The following is a 16493-nucleotide window of genomic DNA, read 5'->3' as shown; positions in this document are numbered from 1 at the left end:
AAAGAAAAGACACCAGAGTTTATTTTACTGTTTATTTACAAGAAGTGAGAAAATGTAGTTTCTTACATGGGTTACTAGTGCAAATCGGACACTTTTGGTAAATTAAAAAAATGAAGATTTTAATTAGCTAAAATGGACACTGCATGACAGTATCACATCCATATGTTTGGAGGAGCAATTCAATGTCAAAAATAAACGGCACTTTAATGGAATTTTAAAAAAGCAAGAAAAACATGCAACTGGGGTGCAACAGACAGAAAATAGTGAATACAGAACTAAAGAAAACGCACTTAGAGATGCCAATTTGTTATGTTCTGATAGATCACTGTGTACCTTCAAACAATTACTGCTGACAAACTAACATGCAGTCAGTGTCAATAGGCAACACCTTAGACATCAATATGAACTGCTGAATTAAAAGAACAAACCACTTGCACTTGATAAAAAGGGCCATTCCCCACATTTGGTTTTAAAAAGTCAGGTTTTCCAAGTGCAGTTATAAAGGCATGTTTCCGAAACATGTACGCTTTCCATACCAGACAATGTATCAACCATCTTTAATGTCCCTGCCATTTAATTTGGAACTCTGAATGGTATGACACTTTCGCAGAGATGCAACAAAATCTCTACCTTCAAACAAAGATATCATACTGAAAACAGCAACCAGCATGTTAATAACCCAAATGAAATCAGCCCACAGTGTAGAAGGAAATAAAGATGACCAAAATGAGGGCTGGCCAAATAAAAGCAAGTAACCCTGGCAACAATATTTTGTTAAATTAAGGTTTATCCTCTTCCAAGATAAGGTTCTGCATGAAGAGGGAGACCACAACACAACAGCACTCTAATCTTGCAACAGCTACAGAACAGACGATTCTACTGAATAAGTGGAGAATGATTCAAATCATGATGTGTTTTATTTTATGCTTTGCAAGGTGGTTTTCCTCTCATTGGCTGAGGCGGACTATTGTTCGTATGGGAACTGTAAGGAGGGTCAACAGTCGCGCCAGCTCTGTTCCACAATGGCCGACACACGTTTCTCATACTCTCTCTTGTTTTCCTGATACAGCTGAGCTGCCTGGCTGTTGGCAGGGCTGTTTGGGTTCGGCTCATCCAGTAAAGACTGTGGCAAATGAAAGGCATGTTAACAACCTGAATAATGTCCTCACTTTCTTTTTTTTAATGGCACCATCAAAATAGCAAAAAGAAAAGTTGCAAAAAACATTTTGTTAATTCAAACATTTAGTCTGTGCAAAAAAGCAGAAAGAAGTGCACACATGTACCTGTATTGAGGTTAAAATTGAAGACACATCATATGTTGGACTCCAGCGATTCTGAAGAATGTCCAAACATATACTACCATCTGCATAAACTGAACACAAAGAAAGACAATTAGATTTTATGGTCCATTGGCACATACTTAATTCTAGCATGTGATATATGTGCACATTAAGTAATCTTTAGTGCAAGGAATTTATAAATACAAAAATCACTGCAAGTTTGTAAAACTTACCATTAGGGTGAAACATTTTGGAGACAAACCGGACTGTAGGAGGTTTGTTTGGATATTCTTCTGTAAATTCTATTGTGAGTTTGAAAGTTCCTATGGCAAGCATAAAAAAAAAAAAAATGAAGCAAAATCATTTGCCAGATGTAAACAAAAGAATAACACCATTCCAAATCGTTGTACACAATTACAAAGTGGCATGTATAAGCGGTTGCCAACAATATTATTTAGAACCCAAAGCTCAATACTTACTCAAGCTGTCAATGTAGTTTGTTTTGTTTTGTTTTTTAAAGAAAGAAATGACTTTTATTTAGAAAGGAAAGTACAATAAAATGTAAAAAGTGACAGTAAAAGTAAAAAAAAATGTTATGTTACAAAAGATTTATATTCAAAGACCACTGACTATTATTTTACAAAAAGAAGCAAGCAGCACAACTGTTTTCAACACTGATAATAAGAAAGGGTTTGAGCACCAAATCAACATAGAATGATTTACGAAGGATCATGTGACAAAGACTGAAGCTTGTATTTTCTTGACTTACCATCTTCAAATGGTGTTCCTTCAGGGCTGTAGGTAGAAGAAATGGGTCAACATGTCAGGTTACGCATAACACTTGGCATGACAGCAAGAAACAAAGCCAAAGTCACTGGCCAATGTGCAAGAGCCCTGCGCATTACTCTAATCCAAAAATAACAAGGCACAACAGTCTACGGATATGACATTATAACCTGTTTCCTTCACCACAACACAACACAACACAACACAACACAACACCATTCAGGACACTGTCACTTAAAGATCAAATAACCAGCACCTCTTATGGGGTCCACTGGCCATCTGGCCTATTTAAAACTGCTTTTATTACCGCTAGCAACCTGAATCTCATAGACCTCGAATTGGTTGAGAAACAAGTGTCAATGTATTCTGTTAACTGTTAATCGCGGTCAATAAAAGTAAATGATACAAACCCAAAAATGACAGCGTTCCAGACCATGATGTTGTTTTCAGACGGGGCTCCGCTAACTCCTGCTGGAGGATCCTCCTGGAGACTGAAAAACAAGTTATCCAAAGAAGTTACATTACATATACTATACCTACATTACGACAACACCTCATACCGCACAAATGACCTCCAAAACACATTATCGGAGAGGGGTGGTGTCGTTAATAAATGTATTTTATGGGGGAAAAGTCGCCATGTTAAACCCCGAGAGTAGCCGGTGCCCATAAAGCACCCGGGGGCCTTTAGCATTCTCTCTGTCGCTTACCGTTTAAAATCTCTCATCAGACGCCGTCTTGCTGGGGTTGACATAGTTTAATTGGATAGCCGAGACGTAAACATAAGGTATCGAAGTCGTTACTTTGAATTAGGTTCAGTTCTTCTAGTTCAGCGGACGTCGGTTTGGTCGATTCGGTTAAATATCGACGTTAGCCTTTCGCTTGCTTGGACCCTCCTGCCTGTTTTCTCTACTAAGCTCGTCTCTCTGGGACTGGACCATACCAACATAAAGCGGGGGAGAACAACGGCTCAAATTAAAATTGGCTCGTTCACAAACCCATAAACCTATTCGTGGTTTAAAAAAAATGATTTTAAGAGTACTGACATTAATAATAGTTTTGTTTAATAATAAGAATAAATATGGTTAAGGTAGTTTACAGAAACCCCTCCGAACACGCGCAGTTGTAGCGGACTAACAGTTACGTCATGGATTTGACGGTAGTACAAGAGCAAATATTCAATACTGTAACTTTGCAGTCGAGGACAGAATATATAACAGAAAAAATTAACCGTTATTTTATTTATTTTTTTTCGTTTATATTTCAATTTAATAAAGTGCAAAAAAATCAAACGACTCGCAATTATTAGTAAAATATATTTATTGCCAATATTATTATTCAAATACATTCCTCACAAACCCTGTATTAAGTCTTGTTGTAAAATCAAAATCAGCAGCATAATGACTTTATTTTGTCCTGAGTAGGCAGTGCTGTTTTTAAAATAGAAAAACTTATACAGATAATTTTTTTAAAAGGTTTAAAATTTACAGCAAAAATATTGTGATATTTTTGAGGTGAACCATAAATCACAGTAGCTAAAGTAAACAGAGGTTAACATTTTTGTTGAATAAAAAATATCAATAAATCAATAAACGAGTGTTCATGCTGCTCATGGCCTCACTGAGGAATATCAGAATGCATCTTTGAAGAATATTCATATAAAATAATAAGTAATGCACATTTAAAAACAAATAATAAAATAACCTTTTTCTATAACGAAACACAATCCTTCACAGTTAGATTAGCTATTGAACTGAAGGCAGGTTCTCCAGGCAGGAACTCCATTAGAACATACGAAAGCAGCCTCTACGGACACACACAAAGAATATAAATGTGAATCTGGTTCACCTTTGAATATATTTCAAAATGGATTTTAATTAAATAAGATGAATAATAATAATCATAGCTAGAGTTCTCACATAGACCAGTTTCTTGTTCTCCTCCGTGTCTTGGAATATCTTAAACAACGCTTCCACATCAGTCTTCTTAAGGATTAGAGAGTTTGAATCTAAAACCACCATGTCACAACAATTACAAGGATGAAGGAATCATTTAAAAAGTGAGGGGGCTCATCACAGCAATATTGTACGTACATTTTGAATTTATAAGCTGCAAAGCCTTTTCCTTGGTCTCTTTTTTCTCCTCACTGTCCCGTGGCGGCTGTTGGGATACGTTTCCATCTGGCCACATCTTCTTCTGGAAATTGTCAATGTAGGATGCAATCTGATCTTCGGTAGGATGCATCCTTTTTAAAAAGTTGTTTATTTTCCTGCATGGGACGAAAGCTTATGCTTATCTTCACATCTACAGCTAAACAACCTTGGTATTTGAATAAATATACTATTAAATACTTACTTCTTTACCAAAGGCTGGACTGGTTTTAGAATGGCATCAACAATATTAACGAGGACTGAGTTACCTGAAAAGGGTAAAGACCAAAATTAAAGGGCAACGAAAGAAGTTTTTAAAAAAGTTTTTAGTTTCAGTTCTTGCCCATCATAAAAGCCAAACAGAACAAGGAGTTACATCATACCAGTTATTTCCTTCAGTAAATCAAATATGGCTTTAGTGGCCTCAACCTGCTCCCAATTGGTCTGGGGTTCCTTTTTCTGAGGCTGATTTGTCATCTCGTCCTTGAACTGTCCAGTTTTCTCTTTTAATTTGAACTTTTGTAGTCCATTTGACTTTTTGTGAGTTAGCTTTTCTTTTTTGTTTGTTTTGACCCCAGACTGGGCAATTCTAAAGCCGTCGACCGAGTCAGACTGCAAGCCTTCAGTATGGCTCACGACTGAGCTTGAGATATTATTGGAGTATGCTGTGGGAATGACTAATTTTGACCTATTAACAAAGATATCTAAGCTCTCAGCAATACTCTCCTGCCCATCAGAAACCACATCAGCATCATCAGAGATCTGATCGATGTCTTGTATATCTGGTTCTTTACTTATGAAGGGGTCAGTCTCTTCATGGGGGGTACAAAACCGTACGATTGAAGCCATTGGCCCTTCTTCAACACCTCCCTTTGGCTCTTCAACTGTGTCAATGCAGGCTAGCTGTGCTGTCGGTCCACCATGATGTTTAGAGGCTCCTGCTTCATCAAGCTTATCCTCTCTGCAGTTATGGGACTGGGGAAAAAACATAGTAACATTGAGTTACCTGTATCACCAGAGGGTGTCAGTATTCTCAGTAATGTATACAGTGCTCTGGCAATTGAAGCTAACTCAAGCTAAACGTGTACTGTAAATGAACAAAACTTAGCTACATTTGGACAAGATATAAAATCTTGGAGTATGTAGGCTATATTGAATATAATATATATAAAATATTGATATAAATACACTACCGTTTAAAAGTTTGAGGTTGGTAAGACTTTTCAATGTTTTTGAGAGAAGTCTCATAATATGCTTAAAGGGATAGTTCACCCAAAAACTGAAATTGAAAAAAATTTGGTCATTAATAACTTATGTCGTTCCAAACCTATAAGACCTTCATTTATCTTCGGAACAAAAATGAATATATTTTTTATGAAATCCCTATAGACTGCAATGTAATCACTGCTTTCAAGGACCTTATGGGTTTGGAATAGTTAATGACAATTTAAATTTTTGGGTGAACTAACCCTTTAAAAGGGCTGCATTTATTTGATCAAAAGTACAGTAAAACAGTAATATCATGAAATATTGCGATTTAAAATAACAGATTTCTAGTTGAATATATTGTTTCCTGTGATGTCAAAGCTGAATTTTTTGCATCATTACTCCAGTCTTCAGTGTCACATGATCTTTAAGAAAATTATTTGCTGCTCAAGTAACATTTCTTCTTCTTATTATAAATGTTAAAAACAGTTGTGCTGTTTTGATCAATAGAAAGTTCAAAAGAACAGCATTTTTAAATAACAATTTAAACTGTAACTTGATTAATTATTAATTTAATGCATCCTTGTAAATATAAGTATTAATTAAATAAAAAAAAAATCTTTCTGACACCAAACTTTTGAACAGATGTAGATCATCAGTTTCGTTATTAGATTGTCTTTAAAGACCCCCTGTGGTAAAAATCAAGTTTTTAATGTTGTTTATATGTTTATCGTTATTTGTCTGACGTTGTAGCGACACTTAAAACGCATTACCATTCTGATACATCGACTTTGATGGCGAGCCTTTATAATTCACTCTTCCTCTTCTTCTGAATCAGTTTCTGGTTCAAACATATATGGCTGAATTAAACCAGTATTTCCACTTGCCATTGTGAAGCGTGTACTATAGAAAAGTTGAGCGAGTGGATCAGGTATTCTAAGCTAGAGTGATTGCGTGGAGACGGAGACTACTTTGCATATTCATGACTTTGCATACTAAATGAAGCAAGGGTGTAGAGTAGCATTCAAACTATTTTTTAGGCATGAAGAATTTTTTTTTAAACAGGAAAAAAACATTTAAATATGTAATTTTGGTGATTAGAGATGAGTTTTAAGGGATAAAATTATTGACTTCAGGGGGACTTTAATCTATTGACCTAACATCTGTTCTTACCTCTTCCTCATCGTGGCTAGGAGTGAGGAAGCTTGCAAGTCCGTTTAGAAGACTCCACACACCTCCCTCATGTTCCTTACCACCCAGCAGCCCTGCAAAAGGGCCCAAGAACTGGAATACAGGCTGAGTGTGACCAAGCTGTGCATCAGAAACCAGCTCCTGGAGAGAAATAAGGGGAAAACATTTCCAGGTATGTAGCATTACTGGCATTCTACTTGCAACTCCCTCTTACAGTCTAGACAGTGTGTGAGACTGTCGTTACCTGTAAAAAGTGCTCAAAGGCTGATCTCACTTCCTCTGTGTATGCGTCATCAAGGTCCTTTTTTGTGCTTTCTACTATTGCAGAAATAGAGGGTAAAGTGGAAGTATCCTTAGAAAAAAGAAAAAAACTTTTTAAAAGCGAGCAAGTACAATTATTTATTAAGAATAATTAATTATAAGAGTCAAATATTAATGACTAATGCAAAATACTATAGGTTTCAATAGAAACGATGCTTTGAAGATTCCTCACCATTTCTCCTCTCTCCTGCCAGAGGCTATAAAAATGAAGTATATCTGACTGGGTCTTTTTCACATCCCAGTGGAGATTCTCAGGGTTATTTCTTTCCTCCAGGTGAACTGTGAAACACAGCTCTTCACTTTCCTTCTGAACCTAAGATGGTGTTTTTATCATCATTATTAAATTATTCAACTCAGTTAAGATTGCACATTGTTTAGCTTTCTTTAAAATTAAAATTTGCCTCACATTTGTGACACGGACTGCCCATTTCCCCACCCGCCACATCTCATAGGAAAGCTTAAACTCCATCAAATCCTCTTGGACAGTTGTGAGGTAAACATCCGTTTCACTGTCCTTTTAAAAGAAAGCACAGGCAGCGTCAATTGCACCGAAAACTTTGTAAATCAATTCAATATTAACATTTGCTGGTATATTCCATACATAATCAGAGTCCAAGCCGCTTTTGATGGAGCCCTCTCTGCTGCTTGCACCATCATCTTCAATAACAGCAGATCTACGTGCTGAAAGCAGAGCAGCCCTCTGAAAAGGCTCCTTCTTGTGTTTGTTCTTTTTGGCTTTCTTTAACTTGACCTTATCAACAAATTTAGAAAATTGTTCTTTTATTATATTGCCTAGTAGAAAAAAGAAAAAGAATTACTTTATTATATCATTTATGTACACACACTGCTCATAAATCAAATGACTGAGATGAAGGAGAAAGATACACCACCCTTCTTCTTTCTTTTAATGTCTTCAGACCGACCGTCCTCTGCTTCATCTGTCAATCTGTGGAATTTCAATGCACAAGTTTGAAAGCAGAAAGAGGCCTAATATGAAAAAGAGAAATATATACTCAGACTAAATGTATAGAGATGACTTACTCTTCTGCTACTTCACTTCCTATAGAGGATGGTGTGCCTTCCCTATTTGAGTTTACCAGGTCTTCCATTGAGCTTTTAGGGGTTACTCTATCCAACTGCAAAACCACCATCTGATTCAGGTTGTCTGGATTACAGAGGCTTGTAACAAGCACATCAAGTGCTAGACATGGACATCAGGAGTAACCAAGAATCAGTGTATTATTAGAAAATAAACAATACAATTGGTATATCACAAAAATAACAACTTTTGGGGTCAGTAGGATTGATTTCTATTCATCAAAGAATCCTGAAAAATATGTATCACATGTTTGCACAAAAATATTAACTGTTTTTAACATTAATAATAATAAGAAGAAGAAATGTTTCTCTAAATATTATAATGATTTCTAAAGGCTCATGTGACACTAAAGAACGGAGTAAAGATAACAGGAGTAAACTACATTTTACAGTTATTTGAAATTGTAATAATATTTCATAATATTACTGTTTTACTGTATTTTTGACCAAATAAATGCAGCCTTGGTAAGCATAAAGAGGCGTCTTTCAAAAGCATTAAAATCTCACTGAATCAATCTTTTCAAGAGTGCAAGTTAAGAAAGAAAGTAAATGTTTTTGTTCATTTAAATGCACCAACAATCAAGAATTGGTGTTAAAAAATTTTTTTTCATTTTTTCATGAAAATTTTTTCATGTTTCATTTTGAAATTATATCAAATATGATATTGGTTGCAAAAGATACGTTGAGAAAGAAAAAAAAACACTCTTTGTAGTCATAACCATTGAGAAAAAGTGAAGCCCTTTTGATGCCCTTATTTAGAAAAATGTGGATAAACAAGTCTGTAGAAGCAGTGAAGACATGCTGAGACAATCCTTGAAGCAACGAGTGACAAAGTAATGTTTGTTTCAGAGATACTATCCTTAAGAATGAATGCTACACATGTTGATGCCAGATAGCTAACTGGAATGTTCTGATCACTAGAAAGATCATTTGAAAATATTTAGCACAAAGGTCAGTAGGGCTAACCTTTTGTAGCTACAATCTCAGTTAGGACACACTGGTAGAGTTTTGCTTCCCAGATGTATTCAGGGAAAAGGTTTCGCACCAGAGCTTCAGAGAAAGTTCTGAGAACTGCCATTTCCTCTGACCTTGAATTGAACACTGGAGAACTGAAACAGAAACAGGCCAGTTTACATTTTACTAGCAGTATTCTTGGAACTGCGTCAGATGATTAGTCATAGGTGAAGTCCATCACTTTTGGCAGAAATGCATAGCTTTTAAAACATAAGCTCAAGTTTCTGTACAATAAGACCCAGAGTTCTGCTTATGGCCTCTAAAAAGGACTAAGAATAAAATAGAAAAGAAAACAAGTTCACGAAATCATAACAATACAGTGGTGTCACTCACGCCAGAATACAGACAAACATGCTCACCTGTCTGACTGTTTTGCATTGTGCAGGTGGTGAGTGAAGATCCTAATACAACCCACACTGGTAGTAGACAGATCAAAGTTCTTGGCCTTGCAAATTATTTTCTCGACAACAAAATTATACTCCTCCTGTAGTGCCCTATAAAGGGGCTGACTGTCACAAAGTTCTGGGACAGTGTACCATGGCTGGATCAGGTGAGTATAGGCACATTTAAACACTACAAAAGAAAAACGAAATGTAATCACGACATGCACAACTGCAGTGATCTCACTTTAATGCCAAATATGTCTATCACTTTTGGTGAGGAAATTAAGAGGGTATAAAATGGCATTTCCTAAAAGAGAGGCACACAATCCTACGAGAATTATTTTAGCATATTTACTGATCCTGCATTTCTGTTGTATGTCATTTTTAGAAAAAATCTCAGTCATTATTTCCAGACATGCTAGATAGGCATAGCGGGGGTGAAGCTTGTGAAACACAACATTATTATTTACCTCGGAGGAGTGACTTCTGTACTACGTTTGGATATTGCTTTGATATTGCAAACTGTTTGGACACAGTTTGTCCGGTTCTGGCAGCATCAGTCTCATCAATGGCACCAACATTGTGACCTTTCTTTGACTGAAACAGGAGGATAAGGTGCAACTTGCAAGGTATTAAACGGATGATGTCTGATATCAGAGTCATACAGAAATTAGGTCAGCAAGAGCTTTGGGTTTTTGCTTTCTGGTATACCATACATACAGAAATAAGGAACAAAAAGTGGTCTGGATGTGAGAACCGGAACAAGTCTCAACCAAAGAATTTTAATAACAAAGTGATGATGCTTTCCACAGTCTTCCCACTGTTCTGTCTAAAAAAAGTTCTTTACTTTCTTGTTATGCATCCATTTACAATAACCATTACAGATATGTCTTCTATTACACTGCTGAAAAATCTAACATTAGCTAGAAGCTTTGTTTTGGGACACAGTAGCTGGTTTCTAGCTAGTTTAGGAGTACTCCTTAGCTGGTGCAAGCTGGGAGCCAATCTTGGACCAGAGCTGGTCGTTTCATTTCAAGGTAGCCAAGCTGGTTTTTGGAACAAGATATCTGGTCAACCAGAAACACAGTTACCAGCTAACTTAGATTTTCCAACAGGACAGTGTCAATCACTCCATGAACTTGTTCAAAGTAATAATAACAATAGCCTAATAATAATAACAGTCATAATAACCGTCACATACGTCGATACATGAACACAATGTTACCTGTCGTGCTGTTTCTTCAGGTGTATCATCATCCGTTTGAGTGCTTGTTTCACGGTCTTGCTTTTTGAAAGGGAAATTGAAAAAGCATAAAAAACAAAATAACGCCTGTGTCCATATTTGTCCAAACTCTGAGAAGTACCAAACAAGTACAAATATAATAGCGAGAAAGCATCGCCAAGTGTACATTTTAAAAAAAGGTCCAGGTTCAGAAAGAAATTCCTTCACATTAGCGTTTCAATTGCTCTTCATTTAAACGCTTCACTTTATCCCTCCCTTCAGCTTTCATCCAGCAGACGAGAATCATACCGCAGAACCGGAAGGTAAGTGTTTATGGTAAGAGGCTCTTGCGATTGTAATGTGATTGGTGCACCTGAAGATGTCGTAGTATTTTTTCCTTCCTGGAACGTCCTGTTAATCGTTTCTACTGTCTGCTCTCTGCATGTAATAACTGCATGGTGCAGTTCTCAGTCAGTAGCCTACACTTTATGAACGAAACTATCTTTAAGTGAATCGTCCACTGCTATATATTAGCCTACGAAATACAGTTTACTGTGAAGGCTATTAAATTACAAAATTGCTTACTGTAAGACACCATGCGACAAAATATCAAGCATACAGTGAAAGTCTACATTAATCTTCGCCGCTGGGTGGCACACGTTGTCCTGTCTTTGTAAAACAGGAGGTGAGAATTTGGGTGATATGACAAAAATGTAGGCTAACATAACATTATTACATTTATTACGTATAGTAGCCTATTAAATTAAATGTATTGTTATTATTTATATTATAGTTATATTATAGTATAGTATAATTATATTATAGTACTTATATTATAGACACTCTACCAGCTGAATATAACTGTGGAAAATGTAATGATTTGGTATAATTGCAACTTGTATAAGTTTAAACACGTTAATGTGATCGTGGACGAATAGAACTGAACGACTCATACAAAATGAACATGGTCGATGTAAGGAAGTTAGCTCTTATAAAGGCTGTAGTCTATTCAGTAGTTTGATAATACCAGTAGTTTAAGGTCCAGCTATAATATTTCAGTTTGAATACAGTTCATATAATGTGTTATTTGCAAGGTATAAACCAATAAATCATGCACTCCAGACAAATTTCAGGTAAAGTGGGCCATCCATGATTTATCAAAAAAATGATCCTGTATCTTAATTAAAAACACATGATTAACACATAGGCTATTATCAAACAACCATATTTAACAAACCAAAAAACTTATAATTAAATTCATCAGTTCACTCAATGCATGTGTAAAATTCAAAACAACCGATAGAACATGATGTTTACATTAAATTAGATGAAAATCAGAATATTCAGAAATCAGAGTATTGATGACAACTTTAAAAATGTGACTATAACGCATGCAACAAGGCTAACATAAATTAAATAAAAGGAACATTTAACATGTTAAGCATATTGTGAAATAATAATAATAATAATTATTATTATTATTTCACTTTGAGGCCACACCCACCAGTGTCATTGCATCAACCAAAACTTTATTTTATCATTTAAAGAAATAGTGTCTCTTTAATTAAAGGCCATCGTTGTGCTCTCAAATTGTAAACCAATTGAGTACAGTACAATCAAGCTTATGAGTACCACCACTTTCCTTTTATAGCAGGATCAGCAATCCAATTAGCAGAAGAGAAATTGATTATTGGACAGGTTCATTCAGGCAGCTGGCATATGATTAAACCTCTACAGTCACATGATGGAATAGAGCCTACTGCCAGTGCCTCTGCCAGCCAGATTAAACCCATAAAAATAGCACTACACGAACGAATCTGTACAAGTCATGTGATCTGCGAGTAGCGCCTGCTGCCAGCCAGCGCAAGTTTGAACCGCCTTCCCAGGATTTACGTCACGTCCAAGAGGGAACATGCAGCGGCGAGTTGCGTAATCTGCTGCTCGTCATGTTAATGCATATAACACGATATAGTAGGGAAATTGTCATTTGCTCCATTAAACTGAATACATTTCTCACCTAAGTGACGAAACAGCTGCCAGGACAACTAATTTTATTATTTTTTCAATTCCTTTTGTTACGATTTGCCTAGCTAATAAAAAATAACATTAATCTCAAAAGATGTATTAATCCGTATAGTTGTGATAGTGTAGAATGTAATGCAATCAAAAGGACTTAAATTAAAATCTTAAAATTGAACAGCCCCATAGTATTATTTCAAAAACTAATTGCACTCATTCAGAAGGCCATATTCTATTATCATAAACACCATCCACTATTTATCCCTGCTTAACATCCTGTAATAGCACACTCAAGAACTCACCACACTTGAAGTGAAGGTGATGCAAGGACGGATTAGTGAGCTAATTTACGACTAGCTGATGTCTGCTAAGAGATCACCAAGGTTTTTAGTGTAAGAGGGCATTTATGAGCCACCTTCTCCAATAGTGGATCGCACTAAAGAGCCATTAGCCTCAGAAAATGTTCAACATTTTATTCTTGTTGCTAACTTTAGGTCACCTGCAACACTATAACCACCTGACCCTCTCAAGATTCAGCAAATTTCCCCCTTTCAATTAGTTTCATGTGATTCTACAAGTTTAAGTTAACTCAATTTGCTGATATGCATTTCTTGGTAAACCAAAACTTCAAAATAACCTCAAATGTAAAAATGTAGAATCTTATAAACACCATTTTGATAATTATACAGCAACATGTAGGCCTCTAATAAATCAGTTTAAGGACTGAATTAGCCTATATTGAGTGGCACAAGAGTCCCCTCAGCTGTCCTTGGCTGAGACTCAAGCACAACTCTGGAGCGCCAACAGGGTATGAGGTTGCATCTTAAGAAATCAAATACTGCCTGACATCCAGGAACACCTCTAAAGGCATGTGTGAAGTCTAGCCTTTGAATAAACACTTGGACACTTCTATGTGACAACTCTGTGGTGCAGTTTACATGTGCTGCAAGAAATTTATTTTAATACCATGTATAAAATGTCCCTACTACACTGAACGCCTTAAGTCACATTGATCTGACAAGCCAAGGATCTTTAAAGGGCAAAATAGACTTATAATTCTGCTAGTACAGTTTGTGGACAGGTTTTTAAAGGGTGTGGACTTTGTTTGAATTAAGGAACAGGGCAAAAGCAATCCAAGTGGCTGAATCATTTACAATATCTGTAACGCAACAAGAAGAGAAGAAAAAAAAAAAACACAAGTTATGGTTTAGGTTCATTCAGTGGGTCTTTATTGATGCATCGACTAAAAACAGACCGGCTGGACAACAGGTAGATTTTAGTACCCGGCATTCTTTCTTTCTGGGAATGACAGTATCGTGAGGGGGAACAAAAAGAGGAAAAATAAAATGAACGGGGCAAAAGAAAAATTGCAAAAACAATTTCCCCCAGTACAACTAGTACTGACATACTAGTTGGTCCCTATAAATAAGGCGGAATTTGAGAGTCCTTCCAAATTTACAAGATATGTTACAGTTAAACATCTCACATTGAATGGTGGACAGGAAACATTTACATGACCTTCTTCAGCTCATCATACAAGACCAGCACAAAGGCACCACCCATGCCTCTGAGAACATTGGACCAGGCTCCCTTGAAGAAAGCCTTGCCACCCTCATCACGTGAAATCTTCTTCCAGCAGTCAATTGTGCCACTGTACATGATGTCAGCTGCAATTAAAAATAAAAACAGTGAATGCACGGCTTGAACTAGTCAACTTGTACTGGAAAAGTCTAAGTAAAGCAGCAACTGACCTCCTTTGCGTCCAGACTGCATCATCATACGACGACGGACTGTGTCGAAGGGGTAGGATGCAAGACCAGCAACAGCAGTCACAGACTGAGCGATCATCCAGCTGACAACAATGTGGGTGTTCTTGGGATCTGGCAACATACCTAAAGACAACAGAGCAGATGTAATGAATGCAGCAATAGCACACACTGAAGATGATACCTTAATCTCAACGTGGACTCACCCTTGGCAGTGTCATAAATGCCGAAGTAGGCGGCTCTGTAAATGATGATACCCTGCACAGAAACGTTGAAGCCCTGGTACAATCCTTTGAGGCCATCAGACTTGAAGATCTTTGCCAAGCAGTTACCCAGGCCAGAGAACTCTCTTGCTGCACCAGCCTTGCCGACATCGGCGGCCAGACGGGTTCTTGCAAAGTCGAGGGGGTACACAAAGCAGAGGGATGTAGCACCAGCAGCACCACCTGAGGCCAGGTTACCAGCGAAGTACCTCCAGAACTGGGTGCGCTTGTCCACGCCATCAAGGAAGACCTTCTTGTACTTGTCCTTGAAAGCAAAGTTGAGGGCCTGGGTGGGGAAGTACCTGATGACATTGGCCATGTTTCCTCTCCAGAACGAGATGAAGCCCTGCTCCTTGGGAATACGCACCACACAGTCTACAATGCCCTTGTACTGCTTATCCACTGTAATCTGTTTGCTAGCATGTTGCACCTGTAAACACAGGAGGAAGTCAATGTATGCACTCAATAAAATACATTCAATGAATAAAGTCAATGAGATTACAAATGACAAACTGAAGCAACTAAAACTGAATTAAGCGGTAATTGTTTAAAATAGCAATGGCTTAAAAGAAAATCAAGGAAGAAACAAACACGTGATCATGGCTAAACGAAAGAAGCCGACAACGCGAAAAAACGCGATATCTTCCGGTGAGAGGTTCCTGTAAAATCGACTGGAAATATCACGAAAACCATTACATTTGTGTAAAATGTGTACGAGCTATAAGTATTTAATATTATATCGATGTGTTAGCATTTGATACGCCCATAAAGCAACGTGTCCTCTTAAACAATAGCGGAGACTTAACAGTCCTAGAACGAGAGCGTTAGCTTGCAAGCTAGCAATAAAGGCCTAACGTTAGCTATTCACAGGCCTCCCCTTCTCGCGACCTTGGCGAGATGAGGGAGGATGCTGGTTTACCGTGTTTCACGGAAGTGTTTTAAAAGAGTTCTCAAAACCTTAGTAAACCAACAAGCTCATTGAGCCCTGTTAAATTCCAGTCGTTTGGGCGCCAATTGGCTTTTGATCGAGGCATTTCTCAAGTTGTTCTCTCGAGGAGGGTTGCTAAAGGTTAACGTTACAAGCACTCAAGGCCTAGCTAGTCGATACTTTTAACGAAATATTTGACGACCAGCAGTTTTTAAACGACTCAACATATGTAAAATAACGGAGGTTTACATTACAATGAGGTTTTCGTTTGGGTCAGACGTTTACTATTATGTTAGACCTATCTCAATTCGAGATTAAATTAAACATGTAAATGAAAAAAAAAGATTAAAAATCTAAAAAAGTACATTACTTTTTATTTAAATTATAAACTGTTCTAGGATTACAGTATGCTAGTTGCATTCACCTTTCGCTCAATACAGAACTTTTTTATTATTACGGGATTATATAATTCCGATAATATTATTGCGAATACATATAAGTTAACGTTACCTGAAGCAGCAGCTTGACTCTCTCAATGGGGGCCACGGCGGTTTTAGAAATAGCAGCGGCAATTCCACCGGCCAAGAAGTCCTTGGCGAAAGAAACGGCGGTCTCGTTCATTGTTGGATGTTCTTAGAGAGGTGTAGCTTGAAGAGGTATATCCCGCTCTGCCGCAGGAACAGCGTGGAATGCCGGCTGATTCGAAATGGCCGATTGTAAAGTTGAAGCGACGTTTTTAAAAGGTTCGTCTCGCGAGAGAAATACGTACCCAACGCTTCTAAGATTTGATTGGACTGTAGACCAAACGTCACAGATTCCAGAAGGCGGGGTCATAGCGTGATGACGGAGATGAATGGCTCAAAGTA

At 37.2% G+C, this 16493-nt stretch overlaps 3 protein-coding genes across 5 annotated transcripts; all 3 read right to left on the bottom strand.

The window, feature by feature from the left end:
* Positions 1 to 18: 18 nt before the first annotated feature.
* ube2a (ubiquitin-conjugating enzyme E2A (RAD6 homolog)) lies at positions 19 to 3020 on the bottom strand (the record flags this gene model as incomplete). Of its 2 annotated transcripts, none has more annotated exons than XM_081383231.1 (6): positions 19 to 1123; positions 1284 to 1372; positions 1514 to 1603; positions 2050 to 2075; positions 2477 to 2557; positions 2777 to 3020. In XM_081383231.1, 6 exons carry the CDS (start codon positions 2818 to 2820, stop codon positions 995 to 997), a joined length of 459 nt encoding a protein of 152 aa, XP_081239357.1. In that variant the 3' UTR covers positions 19 to 994. The 2 variants fall into 2 exon arrangements, with proteins under 2 accessions (XP_081239357.1, XP_081239358.1); XM_081383232.1 differs by lacking the exon at positions 2777 to 3020 and adding an exon at positions 2705 to 2760 and having other exon boundaries at positions 27 to 1123.
* Positions 3021 to 3370: 350 nt separating this feature from the next.
* LOC308701124 (uncharacterized protein) lies at positions 3371 to 11017 on the bottom strand. 2 transcript variants are annotated; one of them, XM_081383224.1, is made up of 16 exons: positions 10655 to 11017; positions 9900 to 10026; positions 9406 to 9619; positions 8999 to 9141; positions 7976 to 8135; positions 7825 to 7880; positions 7536 to 7726; positions 7341 to 7448; positions 7107 to 7247; positions 6858 to 6965; positions 6596 to 6754; positions 4600 to 5191; positions 4422 to 4485; positions 4160 to 4335; positions 3986 to 4074; positions 3371 to 3872 (listed from the first exon to the last, which is right to left on the bottom strand). In XM_081383224.1, the coding sequence occupies exons 1-16, from the start codon at positions 10838 to 10840 to the stop codon at positions 3777 to 3779; spliced, it is 2610 nt and encodes an 869-aa protein (XP_081239350.1). In that variant the 5' UTR covers positions 10841 to 11017; the 3' UTR covers positions 3371 to 3776. The 2 variants fall into 2 exon arrangements, with proteins under 2 accessions (XP_081239350.1, XP_081239351.1); XM_081383225.1 differs by lacking the exon at positions 10655 to 11017 and having other exon boundaries at positions 9900 to 10212.
* A 2859-nt stretch (positions 11018 to 13876) lies between these two features.
* slc25a5 (solute carrier family 25 member 5) lies at positions 13877 to 16423 on the bottom strand. The gene is made up of 4 exons (XM_081381879.1): positions 16138 to 16423; positions 14643 to 15129; positions 14422 to 14562; positions 13877 to 14337 (listed from the first exon to the last, which is right to left on the bottom strand). Exons 1-4 carry the CDS (start codon positions 16246 to 16248, stop codon positions 14180 to 14182), a joined length of 897 nt encoding a protein of 298 aa, XP_081238005.1. The 5' UTR covers positions 16249 to 16423; the 3' UTR covers positions 13877 to 14179.
* Between the last annotated feature and the right edge of the window lie 70 nt (positions 16424 to 16493).

The sequence above is a fragment of the Scardinius erythrophthalmus genome, assembly GCF_964197995.2.
Source record: "Scardinius erythrophthalmus genome assembly, chromosome: 13".
NCBI lineage: Eukaryota > Metazoa > Chordata > Actinopteri > Cypriniformes > Leuciscidae > Scardinius > Scardinius erythrophthalmus.
The sequence above is the reverse complement of the archived record's forward strand: the minus strand, read 5'-3'. Positions and strand labels throughout refer to the sequence as shown.

What these genes read in the sequence shown, in the direction of transcription:
- LOC308701124 (XM_081383224.1), bottom strand. Translation starts at nt 10,840, where the DNA reads ATGTACACTTGGCGATGCTTTCTCGCTATTATATTTGTACTTGTTTGG. An exon ending in GGGCAGTCCGTGTCACAAAT is followed by an intron (nt 7,248 to 7,340) that starts GTGAGGCAAATT and finishes ACACCATCTTAG; the next exon opens with GTTCAGAAGGAAAGTGAAGA. An exon ending in CTAGCCACGATGAGGAAGAG is followed by an intron (nt 5,192 to 6,595) that starts GTAAGAACAGAT and finishes TTTTTTCCCCAG; the next exon opens with TCCCATAACTGCAGAGAGGA.
- slc25a5 (XM_081381879.1), bottom strand. Translation starts at nt 16,248, where the DNA reads ATGAACGAGACCGCCGTTTCTTTCGCCAAGGACTTCTTGGCCGGTGGA. An exon ending in GAGTCAAGCTGCTGCTTCAG is followed by an intron (nt 15,130 to 16,137) that starts GTAACGTTAACT and finishes CTGTGTTTACAG; the next exon opens with GTGCAACATGCTAGCAAACA. An exon ending in CATTTATGACACTGCCAAGG is followed by an intron (nt 14,563 to 14,642) that starts GTGAGTCCACGT and finishes TGTTGTCTTTAG; the next exon opens with GTATGTTGCCAGATCCCAAG.